Below are 24867 nucleotides of genomic sequence, written 5' to 3'. Positions count from 1 at the left end.
CCTATATAGCCCTGATTGCAGTTACTGTGATTAGCCAGTGGTAGGGTTGGGGCATCAGAGATCTCAGCAAGGTCTGCATATACCGTTTGGTACTCTTTTAGTTGCTGGCTCTTGCTGACAGGAGACACCCCAGGCAGTTTGATCTCCTATGTACTAGCAGGGACATAGAGTCATTTGGGCTACCTTCCTTACGATATAATAGCATGTATCACGAATGGGTTAAGATATTTATATTATACTTATGTATGGTTTCAAAAGATATATCTACTTGCCCTAAAAAAAACAATATATAATATAATATTGATATTATTTTATAATACTTAACGTCCACCCCACTAAGCACAGGTTGGAGATGAAAGGGAGGCATGAATACTCTCTTCGCCTTCCCTACAGGTTTATTATTACCCTTTACCCCAAAACACAGGGTGGGGATACTTGCCAGCAATACTTTTGTTAGCAAGCAAGAATATACAAGTTGCTTTGTGAGTTGACACCGCAGAACCTTGTCAGGGGAGTTAACCCTTAACCTGACTGACTTTTTGAATTTTTAGAGAATCAACACCATTATGAAGATTTAAATGCACGGTTGGATGTTCACGTCAAATGTAGTTTGTTCTTTACTGATTTACAGTATTTTAGACTGGTATCAGTTTAAGGAAAGTTCTGCAATACATGGTTTAGGTAATAGGCCTGAGAGTTAACCCCCAATTTCCCCGTTTTCATTTTGTTGTAGTATTCATTTATTCATCCTTTCTCTAATTATGTCTTTCTCTCACAATATTCTTTGTCTTCACTCCTCTCTCCCACTTTTCCAGTCCCCCTCCTACTCGTTTGGCGGATGTCACCAGCAGTGACACTGGCTCTCAGCCTCAGGTCTGCTGGTTTGTTCACATCCATGGAGGGGGACTTATCCACGGGGCTCAGCTGGCTGGATGAACATTAGCCGGAGGAGGGTGGCAGTAGTCTAAAGGCAAGGATGAGGATGAAGGTCACAGAGAGAAAAATAAACAGCAATGGAGGGGAGGGAGAGAGTGAAACGGGAGGAGTGAGTTAAAATTAACATGACATGCAAAAGGAAAAAACATTTAACATTTAAACTAACAATTGAAGAATGAAACATATGTTGATGTTTGTTTTTGTGAGATATTTACAAAGAAGACAAGTAAATTGGCTACTAGGGAGATGATAGAACAAGAAAAGAAAAAGGGATACCAGGAAGAGGTCTGTAGGATACAGGTACAAGGCTGGCAAATCAGAAGTTACATTGCTTCTTGTGTAGGAATTCCATATTAAATATCACAGATTTGTGTGCATTCATTTTTAAATTGTGTCTCATATATTTATATAATGCACCTTTTATTTGTCATATTGTACTAATATAAGTACTTATTCTTTCCTTCCAACTCAATGCAGAGGATCGGGTGATTGAAGGTGAGTAACCACTTTATTAAATTCTATTATAAAATATATTTACAAGGATGCAGCAGCTAAAGGATCTTTGGTAACAGTTTCCATCTTTCCAAATCTTTCTTCCTTCATTTTCCCTTCTCGTCTCCCCCTTATTATCTTGCTTTCCTTGTCACCTGACTCCTATGAACATAATAATGAGCAAGCATTATGCAAATTATGTTAATTAGACTTTAATAGGAGAGCACAAGACTGAAAATCAAGAGAGATTTAGGGCAAAGCAGAGAGAGGAGAGAAGAAGAACATACTGTATCCTGTAACATATTGTAACAGAAATGGTTTAAGGGTGATAGAATAAGAGAAAAATATCCTTAAGTAAAGAAATGAAATACAAGAATTAGGTGAGGTGGCAAATAAGTAAATTAATTAAGAGAGATAAAAAAGATGGCTTGGACTAGGCATTATATGTTTTCCATCCATGCTACAAGCCTAAATATGAAAAAAGGTATAAATCGCAAAACAGAGACCCACTACAGCATCCACAGAACAGTTGGCTAGATCATGGTCTCTGTACCACTTACCCGACGGCTGCCAGCGTGGTCCCATCATGGCTGAGACACCTGTGACGCAACAGAAGCTCTTACTTAACGTCACAGGCATGACAGTTGACCGACAGGATCATGCTGGCAGCCGCCGGGTCAGTGAAACACAGACCTCGTTTCAGCTATCTGTGTCAATATAGATTTGCAAACTAGTGCAAGTATTAAAAAGGAGTCTGGGACATAGGATACAAAAGAATGAAACTCTGGAATCAAGGGATAACTTGACTGATATCCAGTGCTTGACTGAGAGATGATTGTTAAATAGTTATATATGGGAAGAAACAACCCATGATATAAGGGTAATAAGCAGCATGATAAGAAAAACATAGACGTAGTGACAAGAAACAGAATAAATAAATTACAGCTTAGGAGAAACAAGCCAGAAATATAAATTAAACAAAATCACATCATTGAAGAAACAGGGAGTGGTAGTAAAATTATTGTAACTTACAAGTGAAATATGATTTCCACATACATTACATCCTTACATTTATTCTACACTTTCTTTATTACCTATCTCTCTCTCAGACAGACTCCATGTTTATTTTTACTTCCTTTCCCCTTGTTCCCATCTCTTGCTTCTTCCCACATACCTCTCCCTTCTACAAATTCACATATGATCTCCTACTTAACCTCACTGTGCTCCCTCTAGCTGTCTCTTCTTTTTGCCTTGCACCCCCTCCCTTACCTTTCCTCTACCCCACTTCTCTCTTAGCAGGCTTTGTACTTGCCGTTTCCATGCTGTGTCTCATAGATAAGCGACAACTGCTCTGTGACTTTCATATGCTCTTCCTGGACAATAGGCATTCTCCTTGTCTACACTGTGAGAGATAACTGTGCATAGTATGGATTTTTTGCTGTTTATGGCTGCATTAAAAGTGATATATCAATATTTTACACAGATGCATGTTACACTGTCGCAGAGACTGTGGCTTAGGCAATGCAGAACAAGGATTTTTCCCTTTTGAAATACATTAATGTTGTGTCTTAGATATATGTAAATTAATATAGAATAATGAAAATGTAGTTTGTAATCAGTGTTTTATGTACAAACAATAACCAGTATTATTAAATCTGAAACACGTATAACATAGTTGCATATACAGTGTTTATCTAATATAATCCATTATGATATGATAGAATTCAGAGAGGGCAAAACACAGTTTAAATGGGAACTGTCATATCTAGAATAAAACCATAGTTGAATCCAAAACTTAAAAACATTTGGTTACTTATGTTATTATTATTTTTTAATATTTCATTTATAAGGTCAGGTGGATTTATTTTTCTCTAGCTCTGATGTTACAAATGCTTTTACCGAAGGCATAGCCAGGACATTTCGCGCAATTTTTTCTTCATTTCTGGTAATCCTCTAATAGATATGTGTTGGAATCTTGCTGTGTTGTTGCTGTGCAGGGTGTTGTAACATTCTTTCTGGAGTGTACCATTGGCAGACTATGTGTGAACTGTTACCTCCAGAGTTTGTTCTACACTGTTCCTGTCACCATAAAGGTCTTAGGGTCTTTATGGTAAAGAGGTTACCATAAAGGTCTTAGGGCACTACCTAGATACAGTATCTTTGGCAGCAATTCGAAAAACAATGATGTGAAGGTATCACATACAGCAAAATAAATAAAATTTACTTTAATTCATTAAAAAGAAAAAAACATTTATGTTTATACTGGTGTTAGAAAGGTGTGTTTTCAAACTTAAAATGTTAGTACTAATATAAGAAGAATTATTAATGAATGATTCAACATTATTGCACTGTATAATTGTTTTGTTGAAAACTTAACATCTTAACATAAAAGAAAGGATGCTGTGATGTCACTTTGGGTTTCCATGATAGATTTGTGCCTCTAAATTAAACACTGGTTCCCATTATTGTTTATGAGGTTTTAATGCCATTGAAATGTGTTAGTGCTAAATCCCCATATCTGACTGTAGGTAATGTGTATTTACTAGCTACTGTTCACAACCTGCAAAGTGTATCATTCAAAATAGAATACACATTTTATGTGTAGACCAAATGTCTCAGAAACCAATGCAATGTTTCCATTTAATTTTTAACACTTTGCATCAGTACTGCTCAGTATAAATTGGTTCATTGACCCTATTGATCTATTAACTAAGAAGTGTAGTAATCACATTAAGGGTTAACTCATTTGACCACACTCAACTTCGGTGCCATGCTAACACTTGCACAACAATATGCATATTCCCTAATCAGTGAGTTTGTGTGGGTTTATAACACAAGAGTCCCCATGATCCCCCATTAACTAAAGGAGGTTGATGATTGTTCATTTCTTCCTACAACCTGTCCATGGTGGGAGGTAAAGCCGGGGGTATATTGTCCTATGTATCTCTCTCTCTCTTCCATCCCCTGCTGTTGGGTGGAAGAGGTCCATCTTATATAATTTGTACCCAAAGGTACAACCTGTAGAAAAAAAAAAAAGATTCATCTTACTTTTAAGTTTCCATCCAGCTATGATTTACAAAACCCTTGGGCCAAAATATTGGGCCCAAAGAAAAAAGTTAGTGAGTTTTTTGTAAAATCAAAAGCAACTCACAAGTTAATGAATTTTTAGGTCACCTGCTTTTTTTTAAAAAAACTTCTATACACTCAAATCTCCTGCATGCAAGTTCTTTCAATTTTTTCCTAGTGCATATAAGAGTTGGATTTGTGGAGAAAGAAAGGCGCTTCGCAATTCACTTTCTCCATGAATCTGTCTGCAAAATTCTCCGCCTCTTTAAGTACTTCCACAAAGGGGCAGAGCCATGGCGACAGTCTTCCTTCCATTCCTCCATTGGGGAGAGGGTGTGCAACTTTTACGAAAGTGCTTTGGGGAAGTCTGGACGGTGGGGAGAAACGGACCATGAACAAAAAGAGCCAAAGAAAGAAACAGAGCTGTGGAAAAAGGGACTGGCACACGGAAGGGATTGCTGAATAAGGTAGAGAGACAGTTAGGGAGTTCTGAACAGGAGCACAATATGCAGGGAAGGTATCCCAAGTTACAAACTGGCAGGGTTAACCAAGGTCAGGGATCACAGAGAAGAAGCGAGTAGTTAACAATCCGAGGTCAGGGGCACCAGCGAGGCAGCAAACTGTTAAACAATCCACGATCAGGGACACCAGAGAGGCAGCAAAATAGTTAAACAATCCATGGTCAGGGATACCAGAATGGCAGCAAAATAGTTAAACAATCCACGATCAAAACAAGTAGTATCAGGAAAGAAAACGGTAGGTACTGAACACAGAGCACCAAGCAACGAGCATCCACCTTTTAAATGTTCTCGGGGGTTTTGGTCAAGTTGTGATGTCACCAGGGGGCGTGCCTGAGCAGCCACTTCTTACGCCGTGGAGGAAGGAACCACCGGCGTGCGAGCGCCTGCAGCCGGCATGGAGCCTATGAAGTAAGCGGGACAGGGCTCTGTGCACGGGAGGCGGGGATTTTCAGGCGAGGTGCTGCACTTCGGTGCAAGACAGGTACCCTCCCAAAGCAGGACCTCCGGGCACGCATAGGTCCAGGTCTTTCTGGAAGCATGTGCATCTTTGGCAAACTCCCAGGACCTGTCCGTGGCTTCATAACATTTCCAATGGATGAAATACTGTAATTGTCCCCAATATATATCCTGGGGTCTAAAATTTCTTCTACCTCAAATTCCTCTACGGGTTCAGGAGGAGGATTATGTTTGCCTGGAAACGGATTTTAAATCAACGGTTTCAATAGGGACACATAAACTACTGGGTGAATCTTGATTGAGGATGGAAGGTGTAACGGGATTGCGAGAGGACTAATTATTTTACAGATCGGGAAATTACCTATGAGGCATGAACTCAATTTATTCGTGGGGCAGGACAAGTTGAGATGTTTGGTGGACAGACAGACTTTGTTCCCGATTTGATACGAAGGTGCGGGTGCCGATGTTGGTCGGCAAAAAACTTGTAACGACATTGGGCTTGGTTGCATAGTTGCGGGTGAGGTTGCTCACGTGATCTGTAGCAGAGGGGACCATACTCAGTAGTGGGGAACCCGGGAGCATGGATGGGTGATTTCCATAAGTAATAAAAAACTGAGACATCTTGGTGGAATTATGAGTGTGATTTGTTATACGGGAACTTGACCAATGATAAAAACTGTACCCAGTCGTTCTAGAGGTACGTGGTTAAACACCCTAAATACTCTGGCGCTGGCCAACTCTTCTTGTTCGTCTTCGTCTTTGTAGGGAAAGAAATCTTTGTATTCCACAAATGTTTGTTTTTTGCCGTTTTTTGTAGAAGGGGTTAGTACGGGGGGGGTTGCCGTTTTTTGTAGAAGGGGTTAATATGGGGTTAACATGGTATGCCCTACGAAGCAATTTTGGCTCCATGATTTTAAAGGTCCGTACGAGCGACTCTTTTGGTCGTTGGCAGGAAGCTCCTCTGCTATCGGTTGATGGCAGACGAGCCCTCTGCTGGCGACCAACAGAGTTGCTCGTACAGACTTTCAAAATCCTGGTGCCGCAACTCGGTCTCCCAGCTCCAAGAGTTACAAGTCCGTACGAACGACCAATAGAGTTGCTCGTACAGACCTTTAACTCTTGGAGCGGGGAGACCATGGTCTCCCCACGCCAAGTTCCTCCATCAGGAGTTAAAGGGCCGTGCAAGCGACTCTATTGGTTGATGCCAGAGAAGGCCCCTGCAGGTGACCTATAGAGTCGCTTGTACAGCCCTTTAACTCCTGACGGGGAACTTGACCTGTCTTCCCACTCCAGGCGTTATCTACGCAGCATTGCAGGGGTTAACGTGAGCGGAAATCCGTAGGTTAGCCGTCAGGAGGTATAGGGCCATAAGAACAACTTTGGTCGCCGGTAGGGGCCTCCTCTAGGATTAACCAATTAGTAGTTGTGGAGACTCCGGAAAGGAAGCCTGGGGAAATGGGTACTACATTGAAAAAATAATACTGACCAGAATTTCACTTGAGGACAGGAGGAACTCAGTAGGGTCTTTCTGGACCTCCCTCTGCTGAGTGGTCGCAATTATTGCAATCACCAATGCAGGACTATTGAGCCCTGCTTGTACATCACAGTGTGATCAGCAGAAACAGATAAGGAGGACGAGTGGGAGAAAAATAGTTTATACCCCTTCCAAAAAAAATGTAAACATAATTAGGGGGAAAAATGAAATACAAAGTTTAAAAAAAGCTAATAATGACTGGGAGCCATCCAATCAATCTCAAGCCATGAGCCTATGATTAAGAGCCATGTGGCTCGAAACATGTTAGGCCAGATCCCTACTCACTGCTGTGTGCCCCCCTGTCCATTGTTAGTAATAAGTCCTTTTGTATCCGGAGTTCGGAGGTGTCGTTTGGACTATTTTCGTTTGTGCGATCTTATTTCCCACAGCGTCGGATCATTTATCTCCACATCTTTGTGTTTGCATTTTTTGGTTTGGACGCCAGATCCTAAGATCAAGTAAGCCTGCTTCCTGTATTCAGAGCTGTACATATCATTTTATACAGCCTACTACTGTTGCTTTTCTTCCAGCAGGTTTTGTTTATGATGGGTGTGAGGTGTGATAGGAGTGTTGGTATAAATCCAACCTGATCTGGGTGAACCTGGTATGACATACGTGGTGCAAGACAAACTTACCAATAACTTAAATCACAATTCAAGGAGATGGGTCTATAATTAGAATGCATATGCTCCTTTTCTTTCTTAGGTATTACCGTATCAGGGTCGTCTTATAATCGAGCAAATACGGTATTACAATGTTGTAATTGTTGGATTTATGCCAAGGAGGCAAGCATTTGAAAATATAGTAGTCATTTCATAGCTAGTGTTGTGGTCGTGGCCTGTTTTATGCAAAATTATGTTAATATTTAATACACAATTTTGACAAAACACATCTAACAATACAACAATACGTTGATTTGATTCAAGAATACAGTTAAATTATGTAAAGGTGAATACCAAGAGACGTTATGACCTATGGTCAACAATTATATTCTACTAAACTTTAGAGAGGATCAGCATACCAAATGGCTTCTTTGTTCTTTGTCCAAAAGATACCAGGTTCATATAGAAGATTTTAAGGAAATCTTTCAGTAGTTGTTTTCTAATTTTAGTTACAATGCTACGCATTAAACTAGTCCTAGCTTCTTGGCACTTAACTAGATGGAAGAGCAGTTTACTTTTTCTCTGGCACACTTTCAAAGCTATCCTTACTTCTGCCATGCTGCTTCCTTTTCCCCCTTCCAGACTATTCTGCTCGTTTCCTCTTCCTGGAGTTCCTGATATCCCGCATGGCTTTTCATGTAGGCAGCCATTATCCATGGTCTTAGATAAACAACAGATGTACACATCATCACTCACTCACTTTCTAGTGCTACCTGTGGTAGAGGTAATGCACTTCTCAAACAATAGAAATAATTGGTAATGTATGCTGCAGTTAGAGGAGTGGTTTATCCAAAGCGAGATACAGATATTGCGTCTGTGACGTGAATCACTAATAATGGACGACACAATCCATGTCCACTAGAGCTAGGTAGGTTTTTTTTGTTTTACTTTGTTACAGCTACAGTTTCCTATGATCTTATGAATGTTCTACAATCAGTTTATTCTGAGCTTAGAGCCAATCTACTTCTTCCTGGAGCACATAGCTGCCCACTTTCTCTTTTGTGCTCTTTCACTGGGACAACTAATGCAAGCAAGTCCAAATTTTTCCATAGTTAAAACTTTAATAAACTTGATATCATATGGGGATATGTACTGCTAAACTGAATTTTGGTTTGACAATCAACCTTTCCGATGTCTGTTATTTGAGGGTAAATATCTCTCCAGGCATACATTGACTTTTATCACCTCAAATATATATCCCCCTCTTACAATGGATTTAGAATTTTTTTTGAAACTGTAGAGTTAATTGCGTTAAAATGGATCTCTTCCCAAGGCTGTATCTCAGCTCATCTATTTGGCCCTATCTGACTTTCAATCCCTACAACTGACTATACTGATTTTATTTGGTTTAACAAATGAAGAGTTCCTAAGGATGTTATGTATTGTACTAAAACTACAGTGGGATTGAGGAATTAAAGGAGATTGAGATGCCCAAATCCAGGTTTGGTACTTTATTGTTGTGGAAAGATGAGATGGGTCGCATTAGAATCAGGAATGATGGGTTCCATGCTACAACAATTTTTATTTGGATTCCTAGGCATTGCAGACTCCCTCTCAGGACCCAGTGTCTGCTAATATTTAATTTGCTTAACCCCTTGATGACAAGGGCTATATTTTACTACAAGACCAGAGCAATTTTCATTTTTTTACCATGACTTTCTTCAAACAGTAATGAACCCCTTTCTCAATAAGTTTACACATACAAATGATATATATGTTTTTTTTCAAAATTAATGAATTGTCGCCCCCCCCCCTTTGGGGAAAACTGGGAAAGTTATTTTCCTAGATTAAAGCAATTAGGGATACCTCTGAAAGGTTGCACTTGGTTGATGTATCTTATTTTTAACATTTTACACAATATATACTAGAATAATTTACTACATTATGCTTTTTAATTTTATCCACAGTTTTTCATGTTACACATAGGTTTGCAATCCTGACACTTTGTTCTTTATCTTTACCACAACTATGCATTTAGAGTTTTATGCTGTAGAGGTTTTGCATTCATTTACCAGATTCCCAGATGAGATTTGAAGATTTTGTCTTGATGTTCTCAATGAAATACAGTGTGATTCTTATGTAATGTACTCTAGTGCATTTTACGTTTTTTTAACACATGGTTATCAAGGTAGTTATCAATATATTTAATGGAATGTGCTCTAGGCACAAATCTGAGGCCAAAGTGACATCATATGATAAAATCCAGAGGAATGTGGAACCTTATACTTCCTTGTTGTACTAGATAACTAATCAACTGGCAGGTCTCTAACTAATTTATGCATAATGTTCAACAGACAACAAATAGGATGCGCATCTGGCCATCTGAGTATCTTGGCTATCTTTCTTTCATATTTGATATACAGCTAGTTGTTGGCTACATCTGCACTAGATAAATGGAACTGACACAAGAGTATCCATGCTGTTTCCTGCCTGTTGATATATATGTAAAACACTTAATGAAGCAAATTGTTTTAAATCTAATAAACGAATCACTAGCGTCTTTGCTTATTCTCAGTTTTATGGGATATAGTAATATAGTCTGGATGATATGCTTTGTTATCATGTTTCTGTGTAAAATCTAGAATTATATGTAAATTATATATGTAGTATGTTTTAGAATTCATTTTAAACCTGCATTTTGTTTACATTATTAGATTATGACAGGATATTATTTCAAATGTGCATTATCATTTTTTACTATGTATTTAGTTAAATACAAAATATTTTTATTGCTTTACCCTGATGTGGTACTTATTTATATTTTAAAAAAATCTTGGTATATTTAGTTATCATGTCAAACTCGTATTAAAGTCTATAGGTAAACCAATGGTCCTTTTGCTAATATTGACACATATAACAATAATTTCTTTCTTCAGGTGACAATATAGTATAAGGCCTAGTTGCTCTTATTTGTTTCTTGTTGTGTTACAACAATCCAAAATGTACAATCTCTCATAGATTTGTCTACTGTATTAAAATATAAGCATAGATTTGAGATAAATATTGTTCCAAAACAGTACCTTTTACCACATTACACTGATTAAGATGGCTGATCCCATTAAATGTTCACGAATTTTTGGCGCCAAAATCAGATTTTTATATAATGTAGGCCCCAATATCTATGTCAGAATCATTGATTACCTTTGTGGTTACATGGGATGTGCCTTAACTTTCACACTTTTGCATATAGCACTCGGCTTTCTTTGCCTTATGTTGTATATTTTCTATGTGTGTTTCCATCCTATATATATAAATATATATAAAGAAAAAGCATTTGGCTTTTCTGTTCTTCCTTTCTTTCCTATATCCAATTCTCTCTTTCCTGTCTTCGTTGTATCATTTCTTATCTGATCTCTTACTTAAACTCTTCTGTTCTTCTTGCTCTCTTCCAAATGCTTTTTCTTTTTCTCAATGAAACCAAAACTTAAAAAGCCATATCTCTCTCTTTTTGTTTCTGTTTTTTTTTATTTGGCATCTCTCCCCCCCCCAACCCCAGTCCCTTTCTCGTCCCACCTCCCTTACCCTAACCTACCTTTCCCATCCTTTCCGTGAATGGGGCGAGATGCCTGTCACAAATTAAAAAAAATAATAACCCATTCCCTTTAACCCAAACTTTTAAATTGTGGCATTTAAAAACTAAAACAACTTCAGAAAACTTCTTTTTTAGTTTTCTTTTAATTTATTTTTGTGAAGTTACTCTAAACTTGTCGTTTATTCGTTTTTTTTCTTTCTTTCTTCCTTTATTCTCCCCACCCTCACTCTGTTCTGATTTTACTCCCTTTCCCCAAATCTGAAGTTCCAGCACATCTGACGTTAAGCAACCAAGGTACGAATTTAATCCACTTTTTCTTTTCTTTCCTTATCCTTTGATTTTCTTTTACTATCCTTAGCCCTTCATTCTGCCTATTTTCTTTTTTTTAAAAAACTTTTCATCACTCCATTTTACATTCTTCTACATTCTCTGTTTTCTCCATGTGTGTCTCATGCATCATTGGTTTCAATCATTTCCATTTTCATATTTATTCATTGGGAGAATAAACAGACAACTTGTAAATGTCTTTTATTGAGATTTCTGTTCTTTTTCAGTGTGGTCCTTTTTTCTTCACATGACAATTAATCTGTATTTTCTCTCCTTCTGTCTTATCTGTGACACCTTATTTAGCCATGGTTTTCTTTCTCTTCTGTACTTTTACTACCCACTTTTCTCTCTATGCCTCTTCATCCTTGTTTCGAAAATGATGCATTAGCTCAAACTAGTTTTGGTATAACAACATGGTAATAAAAATTATTTTATGGCTGTTGTTTTAAATACAACATAGAAATGAAAACAGTATATAAGATAGCACTTTTTAAATATAAAATTAAAAGTAAAAGTGATATTAAAAATAAACACTCATATAATTGATTTAAACCTCTTGAATCCTGGGATTCTTGGTATATTTTATTAGGCTAAACAACAAAATGGGAACTTTTTTGGAGAGGCATAATAATTGACTAAATGCACCTGACTTTTCACCCTGCAGTTGCTGCAACATTTTAAATCCTTGTGACAGAATAAAACAGAATAAAATTTGTCACCAGGGAGGAAGACCAGGCGTGTGCCTTAAAAGTGAATTTTAGTGGATTTGGTTATATATATATATATATATATATATATATATATAGAAATAACTTAAAGGGACACTCCAGTTATTATTTGCACTTTAACGCACAAAAGCTGCACGGTACCTTTGTGATGTATCTCTTGCAAACGATTCTAAAGCACCCCTCATATGCATTTTAACCTTTCCTGCCCCCAAGCTATATGATGTGCCGGAGGTGTGTTCGCCAGGAAATAACTAAAACCAAAAATGAAATTAATATAACTGCACATGGATTAAGATAAAAAATCAAGGACAGATTAACAATGTTGTAAATCTAACACATTAAAAATATCGTCTAGATTTTATTTAATAAATACTTGGAAAATACAGAATTTAGTATAAGGAAAGGTACATTCCCCAAGACCATATTTGGTCAGTGATAACATAATACTGTTAAAAACAAGGTGGTTATGTTTAATTTAATTGAAAGTCATTCTTGTAGACCACACCAAACCCATGCCAGGAGCATTCCAACATTGTGTTGCCACTAATCAGTAGATTTTGTGTTTTATACAACTACTAGTGCTAAGAATAATGATTAATCTATAGTCCATTGTGGATTTAATATAGCTAACAATATAAACTCCAAATGAGTATACATTCCTTATATATATATATATATAAATAGGGTTTTATGTATACATATATTATAACATTTTAAGGGATCTGCTGCTTTCTCTCTTCCTCTATTCTCTTTTCCCTTCTTGTACCGTCATCTTTATTGTTTTTTTTTCACATGCACGCAGTTGCAGACTCACACAACTGTTTAGTTATAAGCATGCATGTGTTTTGATGCATGGTGTCATTTGTGGGATATTCCTTTATCTATGCATTCAACACATTACTGGTTTCTCCATCGTGTGCTCTTTGTTTGCATGAATTGCTCTGCTAGCCCTTGCTTCCAGAGAGAGGGCTTAACACGTACAAACCCAGAGAATACCATGACTGTTGTATATTTTTATAGGAATCAAATGTTAGTGTGTATGTGTGATTGCATCTATGTGCTGCTGTCTGGTTGTGTCATTGTACATACGCCAATTTGTCTCAGTAACCTTTGTTTCAAACCTTGCATTGCGTATATGTATGTCTTATATGTTATGTGGAATGTGTTGGCTATTGTATTCCAGTCTGCTTTGAGATATGTTAAAACTTGTGTTTTTGTTTATAGATTTTTCTTATAGTTTCCCTTTATGTTGAAATGAGTGTTTATAAAACATAGTTCTGAATGTAATATATTATATATAAAAATACTTATAGATTCCATTTGCCCCTACATTGTGTTCTGTGGTGGTACAGTATCCATGATAACATGTATGTTTTGGATACTAAGGTAGTTATGAAAAAAGAGTCTTTCTTCTGGACATCCAAGTGACAATCTAATATGTTCTACAGTAGGAAACGATATGGTAATTAATTCAGTAATGGTTTGAAAATTCCTCCTTAGATTCTGAGAATTAATAGCTTGGATGTGGAATGGAAATAGGGATTTAGTGCCATATGTTGAATGAGCCTAAGGCATTTATATTTATAAGTGCATTTCACTGTAGTGACATTTTTTGTGTGCTTTTCTTCCTGCAGTATTGTGAATGCCGTTGTGCTGAGGAAAATGTCTGAATGTGACACTTTCATAAACTGTTATCTTGTGTTGTAATATTTTCTAGTAACAAAAAAATATAATATGCATATTTTCTTTCTGTAAAAAAGATTGTGGATAAACAAGCTTTGTATGTACTTTGTTCTATAGGAGTATAGAGGAACATATGGGCCCAAGCTGGACCAATTATTGTACAGAAGTTTATTTTTTCCTTCCATTTCACCCCCAAAAAATGTATCTCTTATGTCTACAGATGCCTTCATCTTTGAAATTAACACAACTATACGCATTTGGTACAGACTAGAATATTCATTTACAAGTTCTGTCTCTTTTTGTGATGTTTGCTAACATGATGAATACAGCAAATTTGAATCAATGAATTACACACTATACAGCGTCTGCACATCTTTTCTAGCTAGAGAAACTTGCTAGTGCTAGCCCATCATAACAAATAATGAGGCGAGGGAGTTAAAATTGCAACTGTCCTGCTAACTCTCCCTTTAGTGAGGTCATTACATAGTTAAGTATATGGTAAAGAGAAGGACAAAAAAAGTAGTACTTTAACTGCAAAGTTTGCCAGCGGAAATAGTACAAAAGGACAGCATGATCATAAAATATTGATGGAAAACGAATGCAGTCATGGTTGTTCTTAATGATATATCATAAACTGTAAAATGTTATAATAATTATAGCAAAATTTAAACATACATAGTTAAATACACAACTGCTTCTTTTCTGAAGCTTATTATTATCTTCTACAGTCAAAAATAATACTGAATTACATTTTGTAATAAGAATAATTAATCGAGTTAAAGAAAATATAATCAGACAATTCAGCCGTGTTATGACATTATACATATAAAAATATAGTTAAGCATTAGTTAATAATTAATCCAAAATAAATAATAACATAACATTAAACTAATGAGAAAATAAAATTAGTATAGATTCACTAATCTGTGAGTGTTTGTGAGGTTATGTCCGTGCCTCTGAGTTTAATTTTGTAAGCTCCAGGCCCAACTGCTACATTAACATTAAAGAAAAAAATTATAATAAATCATTAAAAAAAGTAAACAAAAAATGCCATATTCTTCTCCCACCCAGTGTGTATTGGGGTAACAAAATAACCCTGGGCCTATATAGGCCTATTTGTATTCTGCCTCTGCTAATGGGGATGAGAGGTTGAATAATGTTCCCGTTACTCCTTTTCCTGGTACCAGTAAGAAGGAGGGGTTAAAAAATTGCGCCTCTTTGCACCCTTCATTCCTGTCCTGTGGGATGGAGGGTGTTAAGTTGAAAACAAACAATTAAAAACCCTGCCTACACTCAATACCCCTGGCAAGAGGATGGGGTTTAGCCAAGCGCCCGTTGGGTGCTTATGAGGGTGGCAACCAAAGGGCGTCACTTGTAGAAAAGTAAAGATAATTTACCTTTTTAAGGGCCTATCCAGTAATGATCGCTGAAGCCCTGGTTCTTATATTTTCATGGTAAGAAGCCTCCTGAAAATATAAAAAAGCCTGACTCAAACTCCCACAAAAATAAAAAAAACTAAAGAAATCCATCTTTACCTGATGGCAATGGTTTGAAATATTGCTGCTGCCTGTATGAGAGTGTACTTATATACTCTTGTGCACCTGAGGCCCCAGTATTAGAAGAGTTTTTATTTTTATGATTTATCCCTCCATGGTCCAAGAGTGGCTTAGACAGACACAGTGCATTACAAATCATTGGCTGCTCAGCAGGGCTACATTTTCTTTCTACAATTCTTTGTTATTCACTCATAGGTAGGGTGACAACATCGAGCATGTTTTTCAGGACACGTATCATTTTTACATATTGCTGACCAACTCAGGTAAAGTGCTGCCCTGTAGTATGTGGGATGTATAGAAGGGAACCAATTAGATATACACCCCCATTCTACAAGGCAGCCCTTTACCTGGACTGGTCAGCAATATGTAAAAATTATGTGTCTTGAAAAACATGGCCAATGTTGTTACCCTACCCAGAGGCAGTTAGAGCACAATTCAGTCTGGGATTGGAAAACCCCGGGCACTAGCATCCACAGAAATTTTATTTAAGGGGACAGGAAGGTAAACACAAACAAGGCCAGGGGGACTATCATGCCAAGCAGGGCCGGCCCAAGACATAATGCGTCCTGGGGCAAAGTTTAAAATGCCCCCCCCCCGTTATCTACCCTTCCTCTGCCGCCCCCCCATTATATACCCTTCCTGTCCCTCCCTCCCTATTATCTACCCTTCCTCTCCCTCCCTATTATCTATCCTACCCCCCTCCCCTTTGTACTTACCTTTAAGCAGTCCTGCGGCGAGTCTCCCTGCTCGGTCTCGGTGCCGGCTTGTAATGCTGAGCGCCGGAAATGACGTAATCTTCCGGCGCTCAGCATTACAAGCCGGCACTGAGACCGAGCTAGAGGGCTCGCAGAGGAGAGAGAGGGGCGCCGAACTTGGTAAGCGAAAACCACTCGGCGCCCTCTCTCTCTTCTGCTTAAGAAAAAAAAAAAGGGCTTGGGGTGGCAAAGTGCCACCCTTTCAAAAGTGCCGCCTGGAGCAATTGCCCCACTCTGCTCCATGGTCGGGCCGGCCCTGATGCCAAGCAGAGTTTTTTTCCCAGCTAACTGAATGTCCACACATAACCAAGTACCCATCAGATAAGGTAGTATAATGTTTACACTCATGGAAGCTGCTTCTGTCCTTCTTCTGCTACACTGATATACATAGAAACATAGGCATAATACATACACTATATAGACAAAAGTATTGGGACATCTCGACCATTACACCAACAGGGACTTTTATGATATTACATTCTAAATAAATAGACATTAATATGTAGTTGGTCCTCTCTGGAAGCATAGCATTGTTCAAGATGTCTTGGTGTGTCCCCTTTAGCACTGGGACTGGAACAGAGATAGCGAGCCAGGCCTTCTCATCCAACATCAGTACCTGACCTCAAAAATGGGCTACTGTATAAATGGGCAAAATTTCCCACAGAAACACTCCAAAATCTTGTGGAAAGCCTTCCCAGAATAGTGGAAGCCGTTGTAGCTTTAAAGGGGGGGGACTAAGTATTAATATGTATGTATTTAGAATGCAATGTCATAAAAGTCCAGGTGTAATGGTCCGGTGTCCCAATACTTTGTCCATATTTATAATTATATAAATATACAGATATGCTTAATATGTCCAACCACATGCATATAGAGATATCCTCGCTGAAAGTCATACAGACTGACTTCCATAAAAACATAACCCAGCTCCTACATGCTACTCCATGTAGCTTGCATGCTTACTAACTGTAACGCAAATAATAAAGTTCTTACAGGCTGATCCTGTCACAGGAAATAGGACTCTTAACTTTGCCATCATGGATCATACACCGTAATGGAGTCTGTCAGAGTCTCTGCAGGTGCCCCTACTACGTGAAAGGACCTCCATGCACCAAGTGGGCCCCCATTTGTCCTCCCATATCACCCTAGTGCTACAGAAATGACACGCACCAATGGTGTCGCCTTCCTACCATTGTTAATCCACCCCTGCCACCCTTAAAGGACGGTACAATTTATAGAATCTTATTCACCCATGGTTATTTAATAACCCCCACTCCACTGGCAAGGAGCACTTTTTACAGAGAACCACATGTAAGCAGTGTCAATGGAGCCTCATTTCTTGCCTTGTTAGATTATTTTATGTTTTTATTTTATATTTAAGTTAATTTATATAGTAAAAATTAGTAAGGTTGGGTTGCTAGTGAAAATGTGTTAGAGTGAAAGCTTAATTTATTTAACGAAAACATACAAATAAAAATGTTTATAATGGATTTAGTTATTTCAGAATGTCAATACTGTAGAAATAAAGAGACTTCATATGTTACAAATTGTTTTTGACTGGGGTCTATAACATGAAGGACCTCAGTTATGCAATAGAAATTTGTCCCTCTATACCTAGATCATGTTCTATTGAGGTTTTGTGCATTATATATTTTGTTAATGGATACTTAAATCGCTATTGTAAGTTGTCGATTATTTGGAAATTTGAAAAGAACCTTGGAAAGATCTCTAGATCTTAAGGTTTAGTCCATTATAATATTCCACACCTATGAGCTTTACATATTCTACATTTTGAACAGTGCATTATGTGTGAAGTAATGTGTCATCAACTGTTTCATTTTCTGTAATTTTATCTTATATGTTCTTCTTAATTCCCATAGCTTTAGTTTCTGCATCTTATGAACAACCTAATTTCATTCTATTTTCTAACTTCCTACATCATTCTCTAACTTATCTCATGTGCTTTTCCACTTACTATAACTTTCTTTACTCTATCGTTTTGTGTTTTTGATTTGTTTCCATATATTCTAGCTACTTTGTATCCATTAATAAAAATGCTCAATATCTTTCCCCCAAACAATGACTGTATGGTTAATATCTTGCCTCCACTCTGATAATTCAGTCTTGCTCCTCTCTCTCTCACACTTGCTGTCTTCACTTCACACTTTCCATATATCCCAGGGAAGGAGGAATACGCGGCAACATTCAGAGGGAATGAGTTTTTCTGCTATGACCTGTCCCACAGCCCTATCCAGAGCAGCGCAGATGAAATCACTCTCTCCTTCCGAACCCTCCAGCGTAATGGGCTGATGCTCCATACAGGGAAATCGGCAGACTATGTGAATCTTTCACTGAAAAGTGGCGCAGTGTGGTTGGTCATCAACCTGGGGTCTGGTGCTTTTGAAGCTTTAGTGGAACCGGTCAATGGCAAGTTCAATGACAACAGCTGGCATGACGTCAAAGTCACCAGGAACCTACGGCAGGTAAGTCTGGAAGTATCTATCTGGTTATTTCTGGGGCAGATGCATTTTTCATTTATTTAAGTATCAACTTTCCAATTCTGTATCTGCTTTGTTATTCCTTCATCAGATCAGGTTATACTATTTCTTACTAGCAATAACAAATACTACTTGATCTGACATGCCCGCAGTACACTCAGTGGCCTATTAGTAATAGTTTGTCTCTCTTTATTTCTGGATATTATATGCACTATACAACATTGACAACTTTTATTAAAAAACGGCATAATTAGTAGCATTGTTTCTCTTTTCTTAACATTAGGCCTAACTTTGTAGCCTACTCCCTCTAGATCAGGGCAGTTTCCTTTTTGAACATGGGGTGCATGTTGTCTTGTTTTGTATGTCTGCAGTTAGAAATATTGTGCATGTTTTATGTTTTGATCATTTTCTTGAAGGTTAAAGTCTAAGCGATGCAAATCCACAGGAATGGTCACTGAATTTCTGTTTGCCTAGTCCATAGTGCACAGAGCAGTACATAATAGTACTAGTCATAGTGCTGTCAAGACCTCAGTATCCAATTGGGGCTATAAAACAACGATTTTTGGACAGTATATCACAATGCTAATAGCTAGACGCTATTAACTATTACTTAACTACATACTAATCCTTGATCTGACAGAAGTCTAGCTTTATGTAGAAATGGTTAACTTTTAATACAGATTAATGTCTTTCCAGCTTTGTCTAGTTATCAGAGCATAGTTCTTTTTCCAACATTTACAGGCATATTAGATGCATATTAAATTCACTATGTTTTGTGGTCAAACAAGGCTCATTCTGTGGTTTAATCCTGACCCGTAGCAAGCTGGCCTTTTGCACATGCTTTATTGGAGTATTTATATATCTTACATGTTTCTCTGTCTTACATTACAAGGGTGCCCCTTTACTGCAATTTTGTTACAATATTAAAACGATACTAAATACCTGTGCAAATAGTAATAGTATAGTAATAGTATAGACATTGCACAGCTATACTATTGTAATTATCCAATCTCAATTATTATAGTTTTCTTTTTAAAAATCAAATATATTTTTCCATATAAGTTGTATGTATATATATATGTATGTATGTACTTTAAGAAGGTTTAGAAAAAGTTAATATTCGTTATACATTCCCTTTGGGTTTCAAGATATTATAGTATTTTGTTCGTTTGAAACTGAATGTATAATATAACATCTTAAATTAATTCTTTTCTTAAATAGCAATGTTTCCTGTTCCCAAAATTTTGTAAAATAAAAAAATGTCATTGTAATATACATCACTAGGTTGAGTTTATTTCATATTCTGTTGTTAATTGCGCAAAATATGCGGAAACATGAGGATTCCAACAAATTACCTTCACTATCTTCATGTTTTCTTTACAAAAGTAATTTTCTATATTGCAATTGTATTTTGTATTTATCAGACATTTGGGAATCCTTTGTTATATTCTAGTTATACTATCTTTGTTTAAATATTTGCTTTGCTGTCTTAATACAAGACTTATTGCTTCCTCAAGAGCATGTGAGCACTGACAGGCATTCCAATGAATTGCCTCCAGGCTCTTCTCTTTATTACATTACAGTACTGGTCTCCTTTTCACTTTAATTGTAAAGTGGTGCTCTGATATTGTAATGTTTCATGTTTTACAAAGAACTTACTTATAAAATTCCCCGCACTCTTTTATATTTTTTATTATATATATCACACTCTTCCTTTCTCAATGTCTCACTATCTATCAAATACCTTTACCCTCCTGATTCTCCTTCCTTTCTCACTTGCTCCCACTACTAACGTTTTATCTCCACCAGCTGCAAAGAAACATTGTCCTCCCTGTTTCCTTGAGCGTTTCTTCTTTTGGGTCAAGGTGGATGGGTAGAAGGCTGGAGGGGAGGTGATACTCAAGGGGGAACATCTTTGTCCTCCTTCACACTTGTGTTATATCTTTTTTTTTTTTTATCTCTTTCCGCTCGTGTTAAAGCATGCAGGCATCGGACATGCTCTGGTAAACAAACTCCATTACCTGGTAGATATCACTCCAATTGTACCCCTGGGGTTTATTCCAGCTCCTGTCTTCTGTTCCGTTCACAGCTCAAAAAACAAAAGTCCTCAACCTCTCTTACCCTATCACCTCCAACCCTTAAATCCTACTTTTTTTTTTTTTTGAGAAAAAAAACATTTCACCTATATGTTTTTTCACCTTATTTTAAGTGATCAACTATCTTTTTTTTTATTTTTGTTAATTTAATTTGTCTTTTTTTTATAACTGTGTTTTCAAGCAGCATAATTTTAAAGGGAGTTTAAAGTTCAGCTTTAGGGAAGGAATGCCAATGGGGATTCAAGAAATTGAATCAGTGTACATTATTTTTATATACTAGATAGTGTGTGTTATTTCAGTAAACAAGCGTTTCGTATTAGTTGTTTAGATTATAGCATATGCTCCTTTATAGCCAGGTTGGATGTCATTTTGTTTGTGGTAGCAGCCATTCTAAATGGCAGTGAATGATGGTGCATCAAATGTGAATTCATGCATTAGACAGAAAAGTGTTCCACTTGTGTTACAGGCATTATGTTATCGGTAATACATTGAAATCATGACTACTCAAAAGGTATACTATATACACCATATGGAATTGTCATGCAGCTACTGGGGTATGATGGTGACACCCTGTGGTAAATAGTGAAACTGCAGTTTTTTTATTGTAATGTGTTTACCTCTAGTCAGTGTTAGGTTAATGATGTGTAAAGCCACATTTACTTACAGTATTTTTTGTCATCCAGAGCAGTATGTTAAAACATGTTGAGGCAGAATAGCCCAGATGTAAACCACTAATAATTTCCATGTAACATTCTATAGTCATCTCATGTTGCAATCAGGCCACTGGTAAAGCAATAAAGTCATGGCTATACGGCTGCATTACATTAGTTTGGCTGTTCAAGACTCTTGATGTACAAGAAGGGCATTTTGAATGTATTGTCATTTCCCTGATTGTCTGTATATTAGAAATGGTATAGGATGATGCACTATAGTCACCAAGCACAACACTTGGTGGTTACTCCAGGTGCCAGCAAATGTCTGTGACACCCTGTGTCTATCAGAAGACATGCTATATATAAGCAAAAGCTAAAGGATTGTGAAACTTCATGGCTGCTTTTTATGATTTTAATCATATTTTTTTAAAGAAAGTTTAATATGTAATTTTGTGTGCATTTTTCAATTTATTTTAATTATTTTTATTTATTTATTTTTTTTTTTAGTTTCTGCTAGCCTCTCATATTTAACCCCCTTAACTTTAAACCCTTTGCCTACCTCTCTGTACCACTTTCTCAATAACCCTGCTGAATCATCGACATAACATCACAGCATTACATCAGCTTCCTGTACTTCTGGATGGTTGGAGGGTGGGGTCTCTCATGGCAGCCTTTGGAATAGGTTGGGGGGTGGTATGAAGGGATGGTGTGGGATAAATACAAATATCCTTCCAATTTACCTATATGGAGGTCATTATTTATTTCTTCACCCTATATCATGTTCCTTTATAGTCTTTTGTCACAATTATTCTACCTCTCCCCTACAAACATTTAAAATATCTTACCCTATCTACACAACATACATTCCTACCTCTTCTTTCCTGCTGTTTTTTAGTGGTTGTCCAAAAGTATGATTTATTTGGCTGCCATTATAGATCACTCCCTTCTCAGACTGTGCATGCAATAAGCGGGGGTGGGACTTTAACACGGCATGCTCTAAGAAAATCCATTTCCTCCACGTTAATTACGTCTCCTTGCTTACTAACATGATAGTATTCAACCCTTCTATCTTTTATTTATCTTTTTATTGTTTGATTTTTCAACTAATTATTTATTGGTCATTGCCAGGCTGAAGCCACAAATAGGGCCATGTGTTTAAAGCACATTGATCCAAATGCTTAGTGACTACACTTGCTATGTAATTGAGATATAGACCCAGACCCACTGACCAACTGGACATTTGCTCTGTTTGCCAATGGCCAGTGCAGACATTTTCTCTTGACACTTTCTTTACTTTTAGATTTCAGTCTGTATATTACTTTAGCTACACATGTTTGACTATGTCTCTTTAAGGATTTCTTATCCTTATGTAATATCTCACACCAACTTCATGTTTTTACTTTCTGTGTCATATACATTTTTGTATTCTGCCTCCTGCTTTATAGTCTCCTCATCTGTACTCTCTACACTTGCTTTCACCTATAATGGGGTTTTGCGCATGATGTGAATGAACCTCCCCTTTCACCATTAACATCATTAACTGCATGCCAGACGATTCAATTTCTCCCTGGCCAGAGCTTTGTTTGTATCTCTCTGTCCATGGAGGGATTAACTGCATGACCTTCCTCCTACTCCTGCATGTCCCTTCTCTTGTGATCTGTGACATGTTTAACTTGAGGTTTGATTACTAATAAAATGAAATCTAATTAATGACTTGTTTACTAATCAACATTTTTGTGTCTGGTCTGTTCCTCTGAGGGGGTCCACTAACTTCTCACTAATACTATACATCTCTTCCTGTACCTCCTTAACTACCACGTCCTATCCCTTTTGCAAAGCTTCTCCCCTTCCTAACTCTAACCTCCAACCTGAATCCTTTTCAATTGTGGGGAGACTTTGGAAGAACACTGTGCTGGTGTATACAATACAAATTATATTGGTCAACTAAAAGTAAGAATTTAAGCCTGATTCAGATGAATAAAAGGTTGTCTTGTAAGCTTCATAGTACATTCCTGTTTATAATATGGTGGTTACAATTTATGTGGAGACAAATTTGTACTTTAAAAAAATGTAACCTGCCAAAAAGTTGTGATGCGTAAGTGGAGTAATAGTAAGGAGAGAAATACTTAAATAAATGTGCAAACATGGTTACTTTTCAGACAGATAATCATAGTCAGTTATATTTAACTGATATACTGCCCTAGGCCTGACCTGGAACAGCTTTCTCACAAGCCTCCTGGACTTGCTTTTAAGCGTTGCCCATCCTCTTACTGCAGACAGCATAACTTCATGCGTTGCTCTACTAGGGTAGTACATATGAGGGATCAATATTGAAGAGGTCTTTGCCAGCATTTAGATGAGCCAGTTTCAAGGTTTTTCACCCCAATTGACCCATTAAGCTACAGCCCACTGAAATCCTGATCACCTGGTACAGAGGGGTAGTCTACCTAGGCCAAGAAATGCAGCTGACCATGGTTTATCAGGGAACAAATCTTTATATTAATTAAACAGAGCATGAAAACAGTCTATATATGAAAATTGGTATTCACATATAAACTTTGGCCACAAATTCTCTCAAGGCTCCTGTAAAATGTCTGTGCAAAATGTATTGTGTGGTATCCAAATTCTAGGGTTCTTTGCTACTGCAAATTATAGATCATATTTTACGCTTTACCTGCCCTTATTGTCCTTGAATGTGTGGCTTACAGACCAAAATAAGACTACATCCACTAAAACTAGCATATACAGAGCAGGCTCAAGCAGCATGCAAGAAATGTGGACTAGACTGGCCACACACACGATACCGTGAACATCTAAGGAATGAACATATTACACACTGCTCTGTAAAGATAGAAAGCCTAAAGATGCTATATGGTGCACTTTACACTGCTCTACAAAGGAAATAATCTGATAAAATAAGATATAAACTTTAGAAACGTTCTGTGCAGAGGTTAAGACAAACTGCATTATGCACTCCTCTTTGCATATAGAATATAGATTACTGACAAAATATAACATTTCATTAGGTGATGAATGGTCAGTTGTTTAGTTCCTTCTCTTCTGTCAAACGTTTCTTTATCAATTCCTCTCCATTTCTTCCATCCCCAACTTTTTGAACCTCCTCCTTGCCAACCCCTTTGTCTGTCTTTTCTTTTCTTTCTTTAAATCAATTTTCCTAATTAAGATATAAGATTAAGAATAATATATTTATATTATTGGATACACAATGTGAAATATTATATTGTGTGCCACACACGATAAGCATAAGGAAACTATTAATGTGCTTTTGTAACATCTATGAATTATAGTTATAGTAACATAAAATACATAAAATGAACATATAGGTATTCTTTATGCTCTGTTGATTAATGT

The 24867-nt window shown here is 37.2% G+C and overlaps 1 protein-coding gene across 7 annotated transcripts in view; it reads left to right on the top strand.

Annotated features, from left to right (window-relative positions):
- The window catches only part of NRXN2 (neurexin 2), a 200491-nt gene that overhangs the window by 6076 nt on the left and 169548 nt on the right, over nt 1–24867 (top strand). For 4 of the 7 annotated variants that reach the window (XM_053449719.1, XM_053449717.1, XM_053449714.1 and 1 more), the window contains exons 2-5: nt 1414–1431; nt 11464–11493; nt 18430–18731; nt 20726–20749. In XM_053449719.1, coding sequence (XP_053305694.1) covers nt 1414–1431; nt 11464–11493; nt 18430–18731; nt 20726–20749 — 374 coding nt within the window. The remainder of the gene's footprint in view (nt 1–1413; nt 1432–11463; nt 11494–18429; nt 18732–20725; nt 20750–24867) is intronic. The other 3 variants (XM_053449718.1, XM_053449716.1, XM_053449713.1) reach the window with 1 other exon arrangement.

Source organism: Spea bombifrons, chromosome 10, assembly GCF_027358695.1.
Source record: "Spea bombifrons isolate aSpeBom1 chromosome 10, aSpeBom1.2.pri, whole genome shotgun sequence".
Taxonomy (NCBI): Eukaryota; Metazoa; Chordata; class Amphibia; order Anura; family Pelobatidae; genus Spea; species Spea bombifrons.
This window is presented reverse-complemented; position numbering and strand designations above follow the sequence as displayed.